Genomic DNA, 14418 nt, shown 5'->3' on the forward strand with positions numbered 1-14418 from the left:
ATTGATGTGAAAATAATGGAAATAAGAGCAGTGAGCCAGAATTTATTTCAAAAGGGAAGTTCTATAAAGATGAAAATTTTTATTAGCCATACATACCCATGTTGGATCTCCATAGTTGTTTTGCTTGGCAGCCCTTTTAGCTCTTAAGTTATGTGGTTGTTTCTGGGAAGTAAATGTGGTGGAGAGTGAGTCTTACCAATAAATCAAAATTTCTGTTAAGTTAAAAGTTACTGTTTAGTGCCACCAGGTAGGGTCTCACTCCTGTTACTTTGCTTGTTTTCTTTTCTAGTATTTTATTAATAGTCTCTTTTTTAAAAAGGTAATGACTCCCTCTCCTTACTTTGAATGAAATGAGATCTAAATGCTCCACCCCCGGTTATACTGGAAGCTATGATATGAGATCAAAGATGTATATATGGAAAAGTGATGGAATTGGAGGTTTGCTAGAGAACAGTATAGTGTTTTCTATAGATAGCTTTACAGAAACACAGTTAACCAGCATTTTCAAAGCAGGTGGTTTTTTTTTTTCTCCTTAGGGAATAAAAAGGAGATATATTTTGCTTAGTTCAGAAGGTGATCTGAAAAAGTCATTTCTTTATAATACTTTTGACATATTAAGATGTTTACTCTGTGTTGAGTTGCCCGTAGTTTAATACTTGTCCTTAGGTTTTAAAGTAAAAGGTGATGAATGCAAAGCAGATCCAAACCTAAGCAGTGTTCTGCATGTACGTGGACACTCAAATGCTGCTGACCTTATGGATGGTATCTTTAGTGAATCCCTGTCGGTTGAGCACCAGCAGTAGTAAAGCACGTGTTGTTAAGCTAAGAAGAACCAAACCCCTTGCTCTTTCAAGTTTCTGGTCTAGTTCAGTGCTCCCCAGATAAATGTTGTGAATAACCAGTTTGTTTTCTTGTTTGTTTTGTTGTTGTTCATTTCCAGTTCATCACGGACCAATACTTTTGTAAAATACAATAAAAATGAATTACTAGGAAATGAAATTTGAAAGATATATAAAATAAGCCCCAATTTTTAAATTAGATTCAACAGTTACAAAAGTATTCTGTCAAATTGCCATAAAATTGTCTAATCTCTTACTCTCACGGACCAGACGCACTTGTCTCTCATGAGCTAGTAACAGTGTTTTCAGACCAACAGTGATCCATAGATCACAGTTTGAGTCACACTGGTCTTTTTGCAAGGGGGTAGGAGTAACAACTACTCTCTCTACACTTAGGCTAAACATGCACTAAATGCACATCATACTTTTCTGCCCACACAGTTACTCATTCTCTCTGCTTAGCCTGGAATGCTGTTTCTCTCCCATCTCCAGCTATTGAAATCCCATCCAGTCTTCAGTATGCCATCTTTTTCATCAAATCTCTTATGCTCTCCCACTAATACCAACAACAACAGCTGGGTTTGAGCTTTCCTTCCTCTTTTTCAATATTGTACTCTGCTTCATACCATAATTATAAGAAGGCAGTATAACAGCATGGTAAAGAGGTTTGGGCCCTGGAATCAAACCAAGACTTAAGCCCCAGCTGGGTGAGCACGAACATATTTTTAACTTCTCTGTTTCCTCATCTATAAAATGTGTATGAGTCTGGTGCCTGTCCGAAAAGGTGGTTATAAATGAGATAATCTGTGAGAAGCATCTTACATACTAACTGGCACATACATAGTAAGCATTCCATTAATTTAACTGCCATTATTACTTGTTCCTGGCTTATCTCCCACCCTTTTCTTTATCCTTTACTCAACAGATTGAAGGCAGGGGTGCTGTCCCCTTTAGGAACCAGCACAGTGCCTTGCTCAATGAAGTATAAGTTGAATTTAAGTGCTTCTGTCGTTTAAATGATACAAACAAGAATTGGAATAGAATCTAGAGAGAAAGAGATAGTACTGATAATTGGAGAGGTGGAGGAGGTTTCATAGAGATGATGGTATTTAAACTGAACTTGGTGTTAGGGGTCAGCATTCTGCCCCCAATTGGTGACAGGCCCTGACACATACCCACAGGCAGGGAGCACTGCCTGGTTGGCTGTGTGGAGACTGTACAGGAGCATTTAGAAGTAGAGCAGCAAAGGCAGCCTGAGATCAGGTTATAAAGGGCCCTACAGGCCTCTTTGAGGTGTAGTACTTTATCCTTGAGCATGTGGGAGCTCTAAAGTCCTGCTTCCTACAGAGAATGGCTTTGAGATGGAGGAAGCTGGAGCCCAGTGACCCAAGGAGGAAACTGGGAAACTGGTGAAACCCTGTTACCTAAACCAGCATTTCCTAAAATCTTCCACTGAATATTAATGTTCCTCCTGGTGTTGATTAATGTTCCATGTGGGGAGGGGAGGAAGGGGAGTTTACTGAAAAAAAACAAATTTGAGAATTGTGCCATGTCTAGCTCTCTCCCTGGAGACTGACCACACAACCTGACTTACAGTCCTTTACTCACAAAGTCTGTTTAGACATTCCTTGAACTAGTGTTTCTCAAACTTAATTGGCCACAGAACTTTTCTTCGTGCAATGTCTGTAAATATCTCAAAATACACGGTTTAAGAAATAGTATCGTAAACAGTCCTAAACCCAAGGGTATTATAATGAAAGAATAAGTAAAATTTGGCTATTTCTCAGTGCTTGGCAGATCCTAGGACATTGATGCAATCAGTTCATTGCCTAACAGGAGCCAAGTTGTCTCGCACTGCTTGGTATTTGGCAGGATTATTCTGAGCAGGGATTTTGCAGGACCTCACCAGTTGCTTAGGTTCAGAATGCCAGGTTATTTACATTTCATCATGTTTGTGTCCTCTGTCCATTGTGAGTGTGTCCACAAGTGTCCCCTGTTGCCATGCCTACACTTGACACTTGGTGATTCCCAACCTTTGTGAATTGCAGCACTCTAATGAATCTATTTTTGTTGTTTTCCTTCCTCTACACTTTTGAAAGATTTGTTATGCAATATGTTATATATGTAAAGGAAAATGAGTGAAAAATAAGTTTGTTTAAAATGATAACCCTTGAGAAATTTAGGTGTACCCTTGACTGTGTCAAAACCAGGGTTGGGAGTCATTGGGCTATGTGGTCATACCATTTTTCCCCCTTATTTTAACAGGATTGAAATTATTAGTACTGTGGCTTTAAGTTTTTCTTGCCAGGTTTTTTTATCCCTCAATCAATATAAACCTTGCAAGCTTACAGAAATTAATTCAGTTTTAAATCTAAATAGTACTACTTAGTTACTTCTTTATTTTAATAATGTATCATCAATTAATTTTTAAAAAGCAAGATGAACTTATTATGGGCATGGTTAGCACTTAATAGTTGCTTAGCAATTTAAGGCAGATGATGCTTTTTTCAAGAATTATTCATGATATGCATATATACATCTATATGGTGTTTAGAATCTGGCACGACGTAAGGTGTTTGCTACTGTTGTTGTTATTGTTGAAGATTGGGATTTGGTCCTGCCTGGTTATTTCCCAGTCTTCAAAATAATTTAAACTCTACTTTTCTCAATTAGTAGATATTTTTAATTGAAGTTGCAGGAGCATTTCACCTAAACAAAAGCTCAAAGAAGAATGAGAATTCATTAAGTCTCTGAGTGGTTGATGTAAATAAATCATTTTAATCATAATATATTAAGATATTAAAATACAAAATCTTGGCAGATTTATATAGTATCCAGGTACTTGTTTTATATAATGATTTTACTCAGCCTCTAATTTAGGACACAGTGCCTTTTAAATATTTTTGTATGATTACTCTTAATTAAAGCCTTCCATACATTTCCATATTATAGAAAACACGTATATATTACTTTTGGTTTTAAAGTGCTTGTTGCAGTTTTTTAAATGCTTTTTGGAAGTACAGATCTATAAATAACTAATATTTTTCTCCTTCAACTCCTTCAGCTTACTGAAACAAATTCAAGTATCAAGTGCTTGGACTCCATGTGCTGTTTCTCAGAAGGAGAAACAGCGTGCGCATCTGTTGGAAGAATGCTGGAACGAGTAATAGGAAGATGTCGTCCGTCCCATGTCAGCAGGTGTGAAATTTCTCTAAGTAGCCTTTGCTGCAGATGAGTATCCTATAAACTGGAACAGGATGAACCTGCATCTCTAGATCCCTAATAAATCAGCCCCTGGTTTTACCAACTGAAGCAGGAAGTATGCTGTTTATTAGCACTCTTTGATGGTATTTCACTTTGTGGCTTTAGGGTGTAGGGGGTTCTTTCACTAACAAAGGAACAGAAAGCACCTTTGAAGAGACTTTTCATCTAATGAACAAAAAATCTTGCTTTACAGTCTTTCTCAAATGTGGTGAATAGGAGTGTGTATCTGGTACTCGTTTTGTTTTTATAACTTTCTTTTTTTGATTATACCTAAACTGTTGTTTTATTTCCTGTATTTGTTTTGCTTGTATGTTTGCTTTTTGTATTTACAAAATAATCTACACGTAATAGTAAAGTCAAAAGATTTTGCCTTTCTTATTCTTCATGTATATTGTCTAGTCACTCATTTGAGACTTTGAGGTATTTATAAACATAAAAGGCTGAAATTCTGCTCTCGTACACCTTTTTATGTGTGTAATGAGGTTTTAAAATAAGTTGTGATTTTTAAGTTTTTACTCGGTATTTATGGTCTAATTAAAAGTTTATAAGTTAGAATAGGCTCTTTAAATTATGGTTTAGAAGAATTTTAGTGTTTTTGTCTCCTCCCAAATGTGTTTCTTGAATTAGATTTGCTCTTTTGGATCATAACAAAAATACCATTTTTTGGTATATACCACTTAAATTATTTAAAAGTGAAATTGATTCAATTCTTTATACATTTCCCCAAGAGACATGTTATTATTTAGGGAATATTAAGGAATAGACATAATTTTTTTCACACTTTGGTATTCTTTAGGTGAATGATATCAAAGTCTCAAAGTCAGAGCAGCAGTGTACTCGTGTTCATGAAGGGTTACAGATGGGCAAGGATGGATGGTGATTTCCATTGTCCACAGCGTGCCACATGAATAGTATCACTTTCTACATGTGCCACGCCTGGGAAAAGGTTGGAAAGACCCCAGGAGCAGGGAATAAAGGGCGGAGGAGGCACTACTCTTATCTGTTGATAAAAGAATGTTTAATATTTGGTTGGCTTTATGTTTTAAAAATGATGAGTATGACATCATTCTTGTATCATAGAATTCTGGTAACTTTTACTGGTGAACTTGTTAGTTCCCACTTTGCCTTTAGTTGTGGCCATTTCTTTATGGTACAGTTGCATTTATAAAGAGCATTCTTACATTAATAACATAATGTCTGTGGTTTCAGTCCCCATTTGTTGATTATAATGTGATCAAAAATATTTCCATAATGCTGTGATATTATTTTGTAGGCATTTTATTCCACATGTAAGAATCACTATGAGCACCTAAATTTATTGGGACTTGTATGTTATGACTTACACAATTGTATTATGAAATGCATTATAAGAAAGTAGTTCTGTCATGTACCCAGGCCAACAAGTGTCCCAAAGGAAGTTCCAGAAAGACCTAATGTATAATATAAGACAGCTTTACTGCACAGAACTAAGGTGGGAATTAGACTAAGAGACTACTTGTAGAACTTGTATAGAATTTTTAGAGCATCTTTTTCAACACGAAATTCTCTTTAATGACAATATACATCTTCACTAACTACTAAAAAAAAGACTAGAATTAATTTTAAATGATCCCAGAATGTTTTTCTGCTTTATATATATTCCCATTTTCTGGATATCAACTATTTAGGTGATGCACCCCATTATTCTTTACATAGCCATTTTTATGCTGCATTATCCCTTTTGAACCTGCCCAAGGAATTATGGGATTTACTTCTGCATGTTCTGTTGAAGGTGTCTCTTCTCATCTGTACTTCTTTCCCCTTAAAATTGCATCTCACTTTTTTCTTTTTTAAGAGGTTTTTTTTTGCCTAATAAAATGTTTAACAGTAATGAATATCTTATTTGACAGACTATAAATACCTTTCCAATTTTGTCCAGCATCTCAGGTTATGCTGTTGGTTACTACTGTCATTATCTCCCTGTTTTCTTCAAATGAATAATCTAAAAAGTCTTGAGATTTGTTCTATTTTTTTTTTAGTGGATAAAATTATACCAATATTCAAAACCACTTGGTGCTTTTCTAAGGGCTATATGAATATTGCCATGGATCCATTAACATTATATTTAAACTTTGAAAAGTCACTTGTTTTTGTTTTTTACTTGTAATTGTTTTAGTGAAATATATTTGGCATTCTGTTTTGCTTTTGGAATAGCGTCTATTCTACATTTCTCTCTCATGTCTAATTTAAAAGGTAGGGCAAGACTGATACCTCTATTTACAAGGTGTAGAATCCTTTGGATATTTGTTCCATTAACATTAATTAAACATAAGAGGTAATGGTCATCACTTGAGAGATACAATTAGTGCTTTCATATGACAGATTTCTTTACTAATAAAGTTTTACCATCCAGGCACAAAAATTCTACTTACGTTTTACTAATTGATGTTGTCAAAGGAATATGCCATATTGCAAGCTCTGTTTCAAAGATAGCATCATGGTGCTATATAAAGGATATGCCATGTTGTACTCTAAAGGGCTGTACTTCAGCAATAAATGCTTTTCTGTATGTAATTTACCAACAGTTACTTTATCCTAATCAAAACTGTCTTTTAAGTAGAAAGGAGTTAATAATTAATATGTAGTTCAGGTGTTTAATGTTCTGTCAAATATGATATTTAACAATATGAATGCACATGTGTGCTTTGAAAAGATCAGAAATGAAGGAAACCTTACCTAATAAGATTCTTCTGTGTAAGCAATGGTTGGAAAAGAGGAAAAACTAAAATATTGGCAGTTTGGGAGTATTGTTTATAGTTATGTTTTGTCATGTGTGTCTGAGCATACATTTTCTTGCATAAATACTTACTCTAAGAAATGTTCATAGTCTTACTCCATTCATTTATTTTACAAATACTGAGTACCTACTATAGCACAGTTCTAGGTGCTAGAGACCGTAGTGAGCAAGCCCTTCGTAAACGACGGTAGATACTGTTTAAGTTTTCTGGAAACTAGTAAAATTAGAGAACCTGTAAACCACTGGTATGGTTGTTGCTTGTCTGTCTTCCTCTTTGCCAACTTTGTAAAGTTTCTAGGTTCCAATCTTCATTGTGACTGTGCTCACTTAATCGGTTTAAAATTGAACTACATACAAACTTTAGTCTCTAGGAAACAGCAGATTTTTTATAAAAGTGAATTTGGGCCATTTGAAGTGCTAATCTCTTTCTCTAACTTCTTTATTTAAGGAAAGTGGGAACCCTGGAAAAAGTTACATAAAATGTATTTATTAAGTGCTTTTAGTCTTCTAAGAAAAGCCACCTTTAACTTGGTAATCCTAATACTGTCCTTGAAATAGGTTAGGCCATTTTAAGCATGGCAGGCTATTTTTAGTCTTAAGTTATTTTAGCTGAAATTGGTACAGCTGCAAATAAAGTATTATGTAATGAATTGCTTATGGCCTTATCATTCAGACAGACAGTAGTTAACTTTTTCCAGACCAGTAGAGGATCATTTGTTCTTAGATAAGTGAAAACCCTAGTGACTTCTAGGTGTCTTTGATACCTATTGAGTCAAAACATTTACTTCGTTCAAGGTGTCTTTGATACCTATTGAATTAAAACATTTACTTTGTTCAAGCTAATTAATGCTAAAACCTTTGGAATAGAATTCATACCTGAAAAGAAACAATAATATAATATGAACATACTACTGTTTCATTCCAAAGCTTTTGGTAAGTGGGATTTTTGTTTGTTTGCTTTCGTGATGTCAAAATACAGCCTAGTTGCTTTTCAGTAAAACCAATTGTGCATACCTCTTAATAACAAACTTGTTTCTTATTGAATTAAGATTTTAAGAGTGTCTCATGCTTTACTACCTATAGAAATTGTTTTAATGCTAATGAATTTTGGCTAATATTTTTATATGATGACTAGAGCATTATTTTTCCCAAGTTTTTGTATAATATAAATAGAATGTTTGGTCCTTCAATGCTAGTAAGAAGAACTTATCTTTAGCATTTAAAAATGAATCAATCAGTGCTTATTTTAATACTCAAATCGCATTTTGGTCCTAAGTTTTAGAGTAAAATTTTTTCTCAATTGAAACATAGGTCCTGGTGAGCCAAACTTTTCTCTTATTGTTACTTTAGATCATGGAGTGCATCGGATCCTTTCTATACCAACGACAGGAGCATCTTGACTCTCTCCACAATGGACTCGTCTACTTGTTGAAGGGGCAGTAGTACTTTGTGGGAGCCATTTCAACTCCTTTCCTAAAATTCAGTGTGATCATCCTGGTAATGGCCACACTACCTCTGCGGAATTACTTTCTGAAATCTCTGGAGTAGTTCATGCCCACTCAGAGTCATAATGGCAAACAAACAAAAAGCATTACCATGCACCCCTGTCAGCCGCCCTCTTAATTTAAATCTGAACATGTTAAAATTTATGAATAAAGAGACATTTTTCATCTCTTTATCTGGGTTGTCCCCGTGTGCTTACGGGACTCCCGATGGCATTTCAGCCTTTTGCTAAGGCCAATAAATATTTTAACATCAAGGTAGAAAAGGGAGCTAATTCCTAGTTAATTGTATTTTTTAGTATGGCTTGGTTATTGAGTCTTCTGTTTAAATCTGCCTCTATAAATTATGCTGAAAAGTTTGCCTTGAAAACTCTATTTTTTTATTAGAGTTATATTTGAAACTTTTCATGGGAAAAGTTAATGTGAATAGTAAGGAATTTGGTCCCTCAGTGACCCATGTTTGTTCATTCATTAGTGCTTTCTAAGTTCACAGAGCAAATTAGGAGAATGCATTTCCAACCATTATTTACTGCAGTATGGGTAGTAAATATATACCAGTACCAAAACTTCTCTAAATGTACTGTAACACAACCAGTTAAGTTAACCATATACATGCAAAGGGTATATCATATCTTACCTATAAATCAGGAATCAAGTCCATTCACCAAATTTCAAATTGATGTTTACTATTTTTGTGACAATGTAAAGAACCTGTAGTGGGTAAATTAGACACCATTAGCATATTATTATTTAATGTGTTTATCATTGGATCTTTTGCATGCTTTAATCTGGTTAATATATTTAAATTTGCTTTTTTTGTCTATCTGAAGGCTCTGTGTATAGTATTTTACAACACTGTTGTAAATTCAACTATAATCAATAAAAAACCAGTTTGAAAACTATTTAAATATTGCAAATACTTTTAATTATACAAATCAAAATATTAGGATAATTAAATCAATAAAATGAGAAGAGCCTCTTTCTGTAACTAGCTCAGAATTGCTCTTGCCTTTCAGTAAGCTAGCTTTTAGAATAAAGAATTTCAGATGAGAATCCTGTTATTTTTAGGTTAGTGTACGTTATCTAACTTAACAGCAGACTACTACAGTGAAGTGAAATCTGCCCAGTGTCCCATTATAAGGTGTGGCTATAGAATGTAAATGAAGCAAAGTCTAAAATGCTAAATTATATGGGGTAATGGCTGCAGTAAATGTAAATGCTAAAAATGATTAATCAGGTGTGTATTACTGCCGTTAACTCACTGCAGTTCAGTACTTGATTTTCATCCTGAGTTTATTATGTAGATCCAGTGTTGTCATTTGTTTTGATAAAAAGTAATGTTTTAAAACTTGGAAATGATTATTAAAGAACTGTTACCCATCCCTAAGCATATTATTGTGTACATATACATTCAAAATTGTATGGAAATGGTTAAGTAAGGTGTTGCCAAAATTTTCCCTGGAGAATATGATAATTCCTTTCTGTAGGTTTATTGCACAACCCTCCACCCCTTTCCCATTTCATGAATATAAGACTTCTGGAATTGGGCTGGTAGGGAAAGAATGGTAGAATTAACACTACCTTTGTTCACTGGTAAACTGTTTTCTTGCTAATACAACATTTGTCTCTTTCAATAATGCAAGGATATTAGGTTATGAATTTCAGCCTAAGTATTAATTTTCATAAATAGCCCTTCTTTAACTTAGATTGAGTTTAGGAAGATACTGTTATCCTGCAAATACAGTAAAGGGATAATAAAATGTACAGTGTGTACCCTTACCAGCTCATGTTCCAGAAGAGGAAATATTGCAGAAAATATTCAGTAGAGTATTAGTGGAGAAAAATACAGAATTTGCTTTTTCTTAGAATGTCTTATAAAATGTTCATATAACAAAATGACGTTCAGTAGCCCTGCATTACATCTACCTTACAGTGTTTATTTGCCATCAGTTTAACTGACTACTAACACTAGGGAAGGACTGCAAAGCCATCAAGCAGTCTCTGACCAAGTACAGCAAGGCATGAGGTCAGCTAGCCTATATGGTGCTCAAGGTGTGATTGATGCAATTTTCTGCATTCAGTATTTGAAGTTATGTAGGAATTTTATATCTGAAAAAAGTTAATAGCATCCGCTGACATGCTTCTCCTAGTCTGTTGTTCAAAACCTACTCCATTTAAAGGAAGATTATCTTGTAAGAAAGGGGTTTTCTTCTGTTTATTTAAGAAAGTAACTGTTGTCTACAAACTTGCAGTAGTTTTCTAGTGCTAAATATTCATATTGTAAAACTATTACTGCATAATGAGTAATCAGAAATTTCTCCCTTGCATATTTCTTTAAAATTCTTTGGAAAGTATGATGTTGATAATTAACTTACTCTTATCTGCCAAAACCAGGGTACGATGCTACATGTGTTACTGCTAGTTAGTGGTCTCAAATCTATTTGCCTCACTTGCTTGCTTTTGCCTAGCCTGAAGCCTGTAGCCCTGAAGATAGCAGCAAGCACCAAGTCAGTTTCCAAAATTGCCTATCAGCTGCTTTAGGTGACTCAGCACCCTGCCTCAGCTTTAGCAAGCATTAGGCTCACCCCAGAAGGAGTAGAGTGTGGGCCAGGAAAACTATAGCTACCCAGCCTTTCTGGGGGGTTGAGAAGAAAAAAGGGGAGAATTTAGTTTGAATTTCTCTTAACTAGCCTCCTCCTTGGGCCTTAATCTCCCTGAGGTCCAAAGGCTTCCCAGACCTGATCCAAACTCTGGCACTGTCCTGAGTAGGAGGTTAAACAGAGGCAAATCATCCAGTTAGGGAATACCTTACTCAGACCAGGGTCGTTTCTACTGCGTTAAGATTGTGAAATTGGGCTTCTGTGGTAAGCTTCAGACTCCTAGCTGATAGGCAGGAGTCACGGCCACTAAAAAATTTATAATTAATACCAAAACTTTAACATATGCTGCTCTGAAAAGTTATGGGGACTGGGGAGAAAGGGATCATCCATGTTTGTGTTTTTCCTGTAAAGATCAATTTGGAGTATGATACAAGCAGGCATTAATAAAACTAACACACCAAAGAGTTATGTAAAACTTGTTTTATTAATTTTGGTCCCCCTTTAGAGACATTTTTATTTCTATGCTGATGAGTCATCTATTTTCATAAAAATAGAACATTATTAAAGTGCTGTTTATGTGGGATAACCTGAATGATATTCCTGCAAAAAATAGATCATAACTAATGATATATGTTTGTAATAATGGTGAATTAGATTTTTATGAATAATTAGTAGGAAATACTGTCACAACACTCAGTTTAAAATTTTGGACCTCAGACACTGTGGCTGTCTAATATCTAAATTATCTGCATTGTCAGTAAATGTAGTATACCTATTGTACAGTTCTCAGTAATTTTTTAAAGTTTATGAAATTATATTTATCAAATAAAAATTTTCCTATGTAAGTAAAAGTCTTTTTCCATTATTTAAATGCATTTTAAGCCTCTCTCTGCTCATCACAACCAGCACTGCCAAGTTTTTGGGGGGTTTTTTGAGCTAGATTTTACTACATTTACCCTCCATTAGAGTATAGAAATTCCATTATGCCTTTCACTAACTGCAGTTTTCAAAAATCCAGAAGTTCTTTTGTTACCCAAGTTTTATAGCTTATCGGTACAGTTCCTGAAAAGCTGTCTGATTCAAATGCACCAACTGTAAAGACCAACACACTTCAACTAGAAAATGTATCATTCATGAAAAACCAGCCAGTGTAAATTTGGAAATGCCTCAGTTGAATAGAAAAGATGTGCTTTCTGGGACTTCCTTGGCGGTCCAGTGGTTAAGACTCCATGCCTCCAATTCAGGGTTCAATCCCTGATCGGGGAACTAAGATCCCACATGTTGCATGGCATGGCCAAAAAATTTAAAAATTAAAGTTTTTTAAAATAAAAAAAAATGTGCTTTAAAATATAACATTTAAAAAATATATATAAATATATATAACATTTATTTCTAAAATATTCTAACCTCCTAATGATGTTCAGTCATTGTTTCTAATGCTTCTGCTGTTGCCACGTAATTATTTCTTCTACGTTTATTAAAAAGGTAAGCTGTTGCCTTTGCGTGTTAGTATTTGCAAAGGGTGACAATGTATATAATATATGTATTTTTATTTCTGAAATGAAACAACATCCTGGACAAGTCAATTTATCTCGGCATCTGTTTTTATTTTAAAAGGAGTTGAGGGTTTGGACTATCTTTAGGGTACTTCGGTCTTTAGCTTTTATTGTACAACATAATGAATCATGTTCCTTTTTTATATATAAATTTATCTTTGGCTGTGTTGGGTCTTCGTTGCTGCGCACAGGCTTTCTCTATTTGCGGCAAGCAAGGGCTACTCTTTGTTGTGGTGTGCGGACTTCTAATTGCGGTGGCTTCTCTTTGTTGCGGAGCACAGGCTCTAGGCACGCAGGCTTCAGTAGTTGTGGCATGCAGGCTCTAGAGTGCAGGCTCAGTAGTTGTGGCTCATGGGCTTAGTTGCTCTGCAGCATGTGGGATCTTCCTGGACCAGGGCTGAAATCCGTGTCCCTGCGTTGGCAGGCAGATTCTTAACCACTGTGCCACCAGGGAAGTCCCTGAGTCATGTTCTTAATAAGAAATTTAGGGCAAGAAAGTAAAATTTTATGAACAGCATTTCACTAGAAATTTTAGTGAATTCGAAAACAATTCAAGTTTTATTTTGAAAAGTGACTCAAAGAACAAAGCTATTGTAAATTGAGGTGAGTTCACATATCTGTGAGAACAGCTGTTTTTGGAAGTGGCAGATCTGATTAAAAATCTGATGTCAGATTTGTTTGTGTGTGTGTGTGGCTGTGTTGGGTCTTCATTGCTGCACGCAGGCTTTCTCCAGTTGCAGCGAGCGGGGGCTACTCTTCATTGCGGTGCACAGGATTCTCATTGCAGTGGCTTCTCTTGTTGCGGAGCACGGGCTCTAGGCATGCGGGTTCAGTAATTGTGGCTCGCGGGCTATAGAGCACAAGCTCAGTAGTTGTGGCATATGGGCTTAGTTGCTCTGCGGCATGTGGGATCTTCCTGGACCAGGGATTGAATCCGTGTCCCCAGCCTTGGCAGGCGGATTCTTAACCACTGCACCACGAGAGAAGCCCTGATGTCAGATTTTTAATACTAATTTTAAAGGTAAAACGGTCTGTATTCAAGTAAAATCTGTAGACAGTGAAGTGCATAGATTTTAGGATTACGTTCTATTTCTTTTGACATTGTATACATCTGTGTGATCCTAATCCAAGTCCAGATAGAGAACTTTTCTATCATCTCAGAAAGTGTCCAGGAAATTTATTTCTCTCCCCTTCTGCCCTTGGTAACCATTTTTTTCTGTTGTCTATTGTCATAGATCAGTTTCACCTGTTCTTGAATTTCATATAAATGGAATTGTTCACTTTTGCATCTGACTTTGTTGTTCACAATGTCTGTGAGGTTCATACATACTGTTGCATATATCCATAATTTGGAGGGTTTTTTTCCTACTCAGTAGTGTTCCTTTTCATGAACATCCCACAATTTATCCTTTCTCTGGTTTATGGACATTTGAGTTATTTACATAGGCGTGGCAGTAGCTGGGGATGCACTGTGCCCCCCTGAGGCAGGAGAGCCTGCTGGGATCTTCTTGGGAAAAGCCTACCTCTCACTGCCGAGAGATTAGGTTTATGTTTAATTTTATGAGAAACTGCCAAAAGTTTTCCCAAGTGACTGTAGGTGCCATTTTTTGTGCATTTGTGTACAATAATGAGAGTTCCAGTTGTTTTATTATAGCTCATGATTTTAATTTGCATAACAAATGATGTGTAACTCCTTTTTATATGCTTACTGACAGTTTATCTTTTTTTTCTGAAATGTGTATCGAAGACTCTGGCCATTTCTTTTCATTAGGTTGCTTGTCTCATTACAGAATGGTTGGAATCCTTTTCATAAGGATGTTAGTAAGTTCTTTGTCAGATGTATGTATTACTAGCATTTTCCCCCAGTCTGTGCTCTGCCTG

General features: G+C 35.6%; 1 protein-coding gene across 4 annotated transcripts in view; it reads left to right on the forward strand.

Moving 5' to 3' along the window:
• ATP11B (ATPase phospholipid transporting 11B (putative)) overlaps positions 1-12293 on the forward strand; it is a 121151-nt gene extending 108858 nt beyond the window's left edge. For 3 of the 4 annotated variants that reach the window (XM_081234105.1, XM_081234107.1, XM_081234108.1), the window contains 2 exons: positions 3904-4037; positions 8230-12292. In XM_081234105.1, coding sequence (XP_081090231.1) covers positions 3904-4037; positions 8230-8311 — 216 coding nt within the window. In that variant the 3' untranslated portion in view covers positions 8312-12292. Of the gene's footprint in view, positions 1-3903; positions 4038-8229 lie in introns of all 4 variants that reach the window. The other variant, XM_081234106.1, reaches the window with a different exon arrangement.
• The last annotated feature ends 2125 nt before the right edge of the window (positions 12294-14418 follow it).

Source organism: Mesoplodon bidens (genome assembly GCF_964165515.1).
Source record: "Mesoplodon bidens genome assembly, chromosome: 5".
Taxonomy (NCBI): Eukaryota; Metazoa; Chordata; class Mammalia; order Artiodactyla; family Ziphiidae; genus Mesoplodon; species Mesoplodon bidens.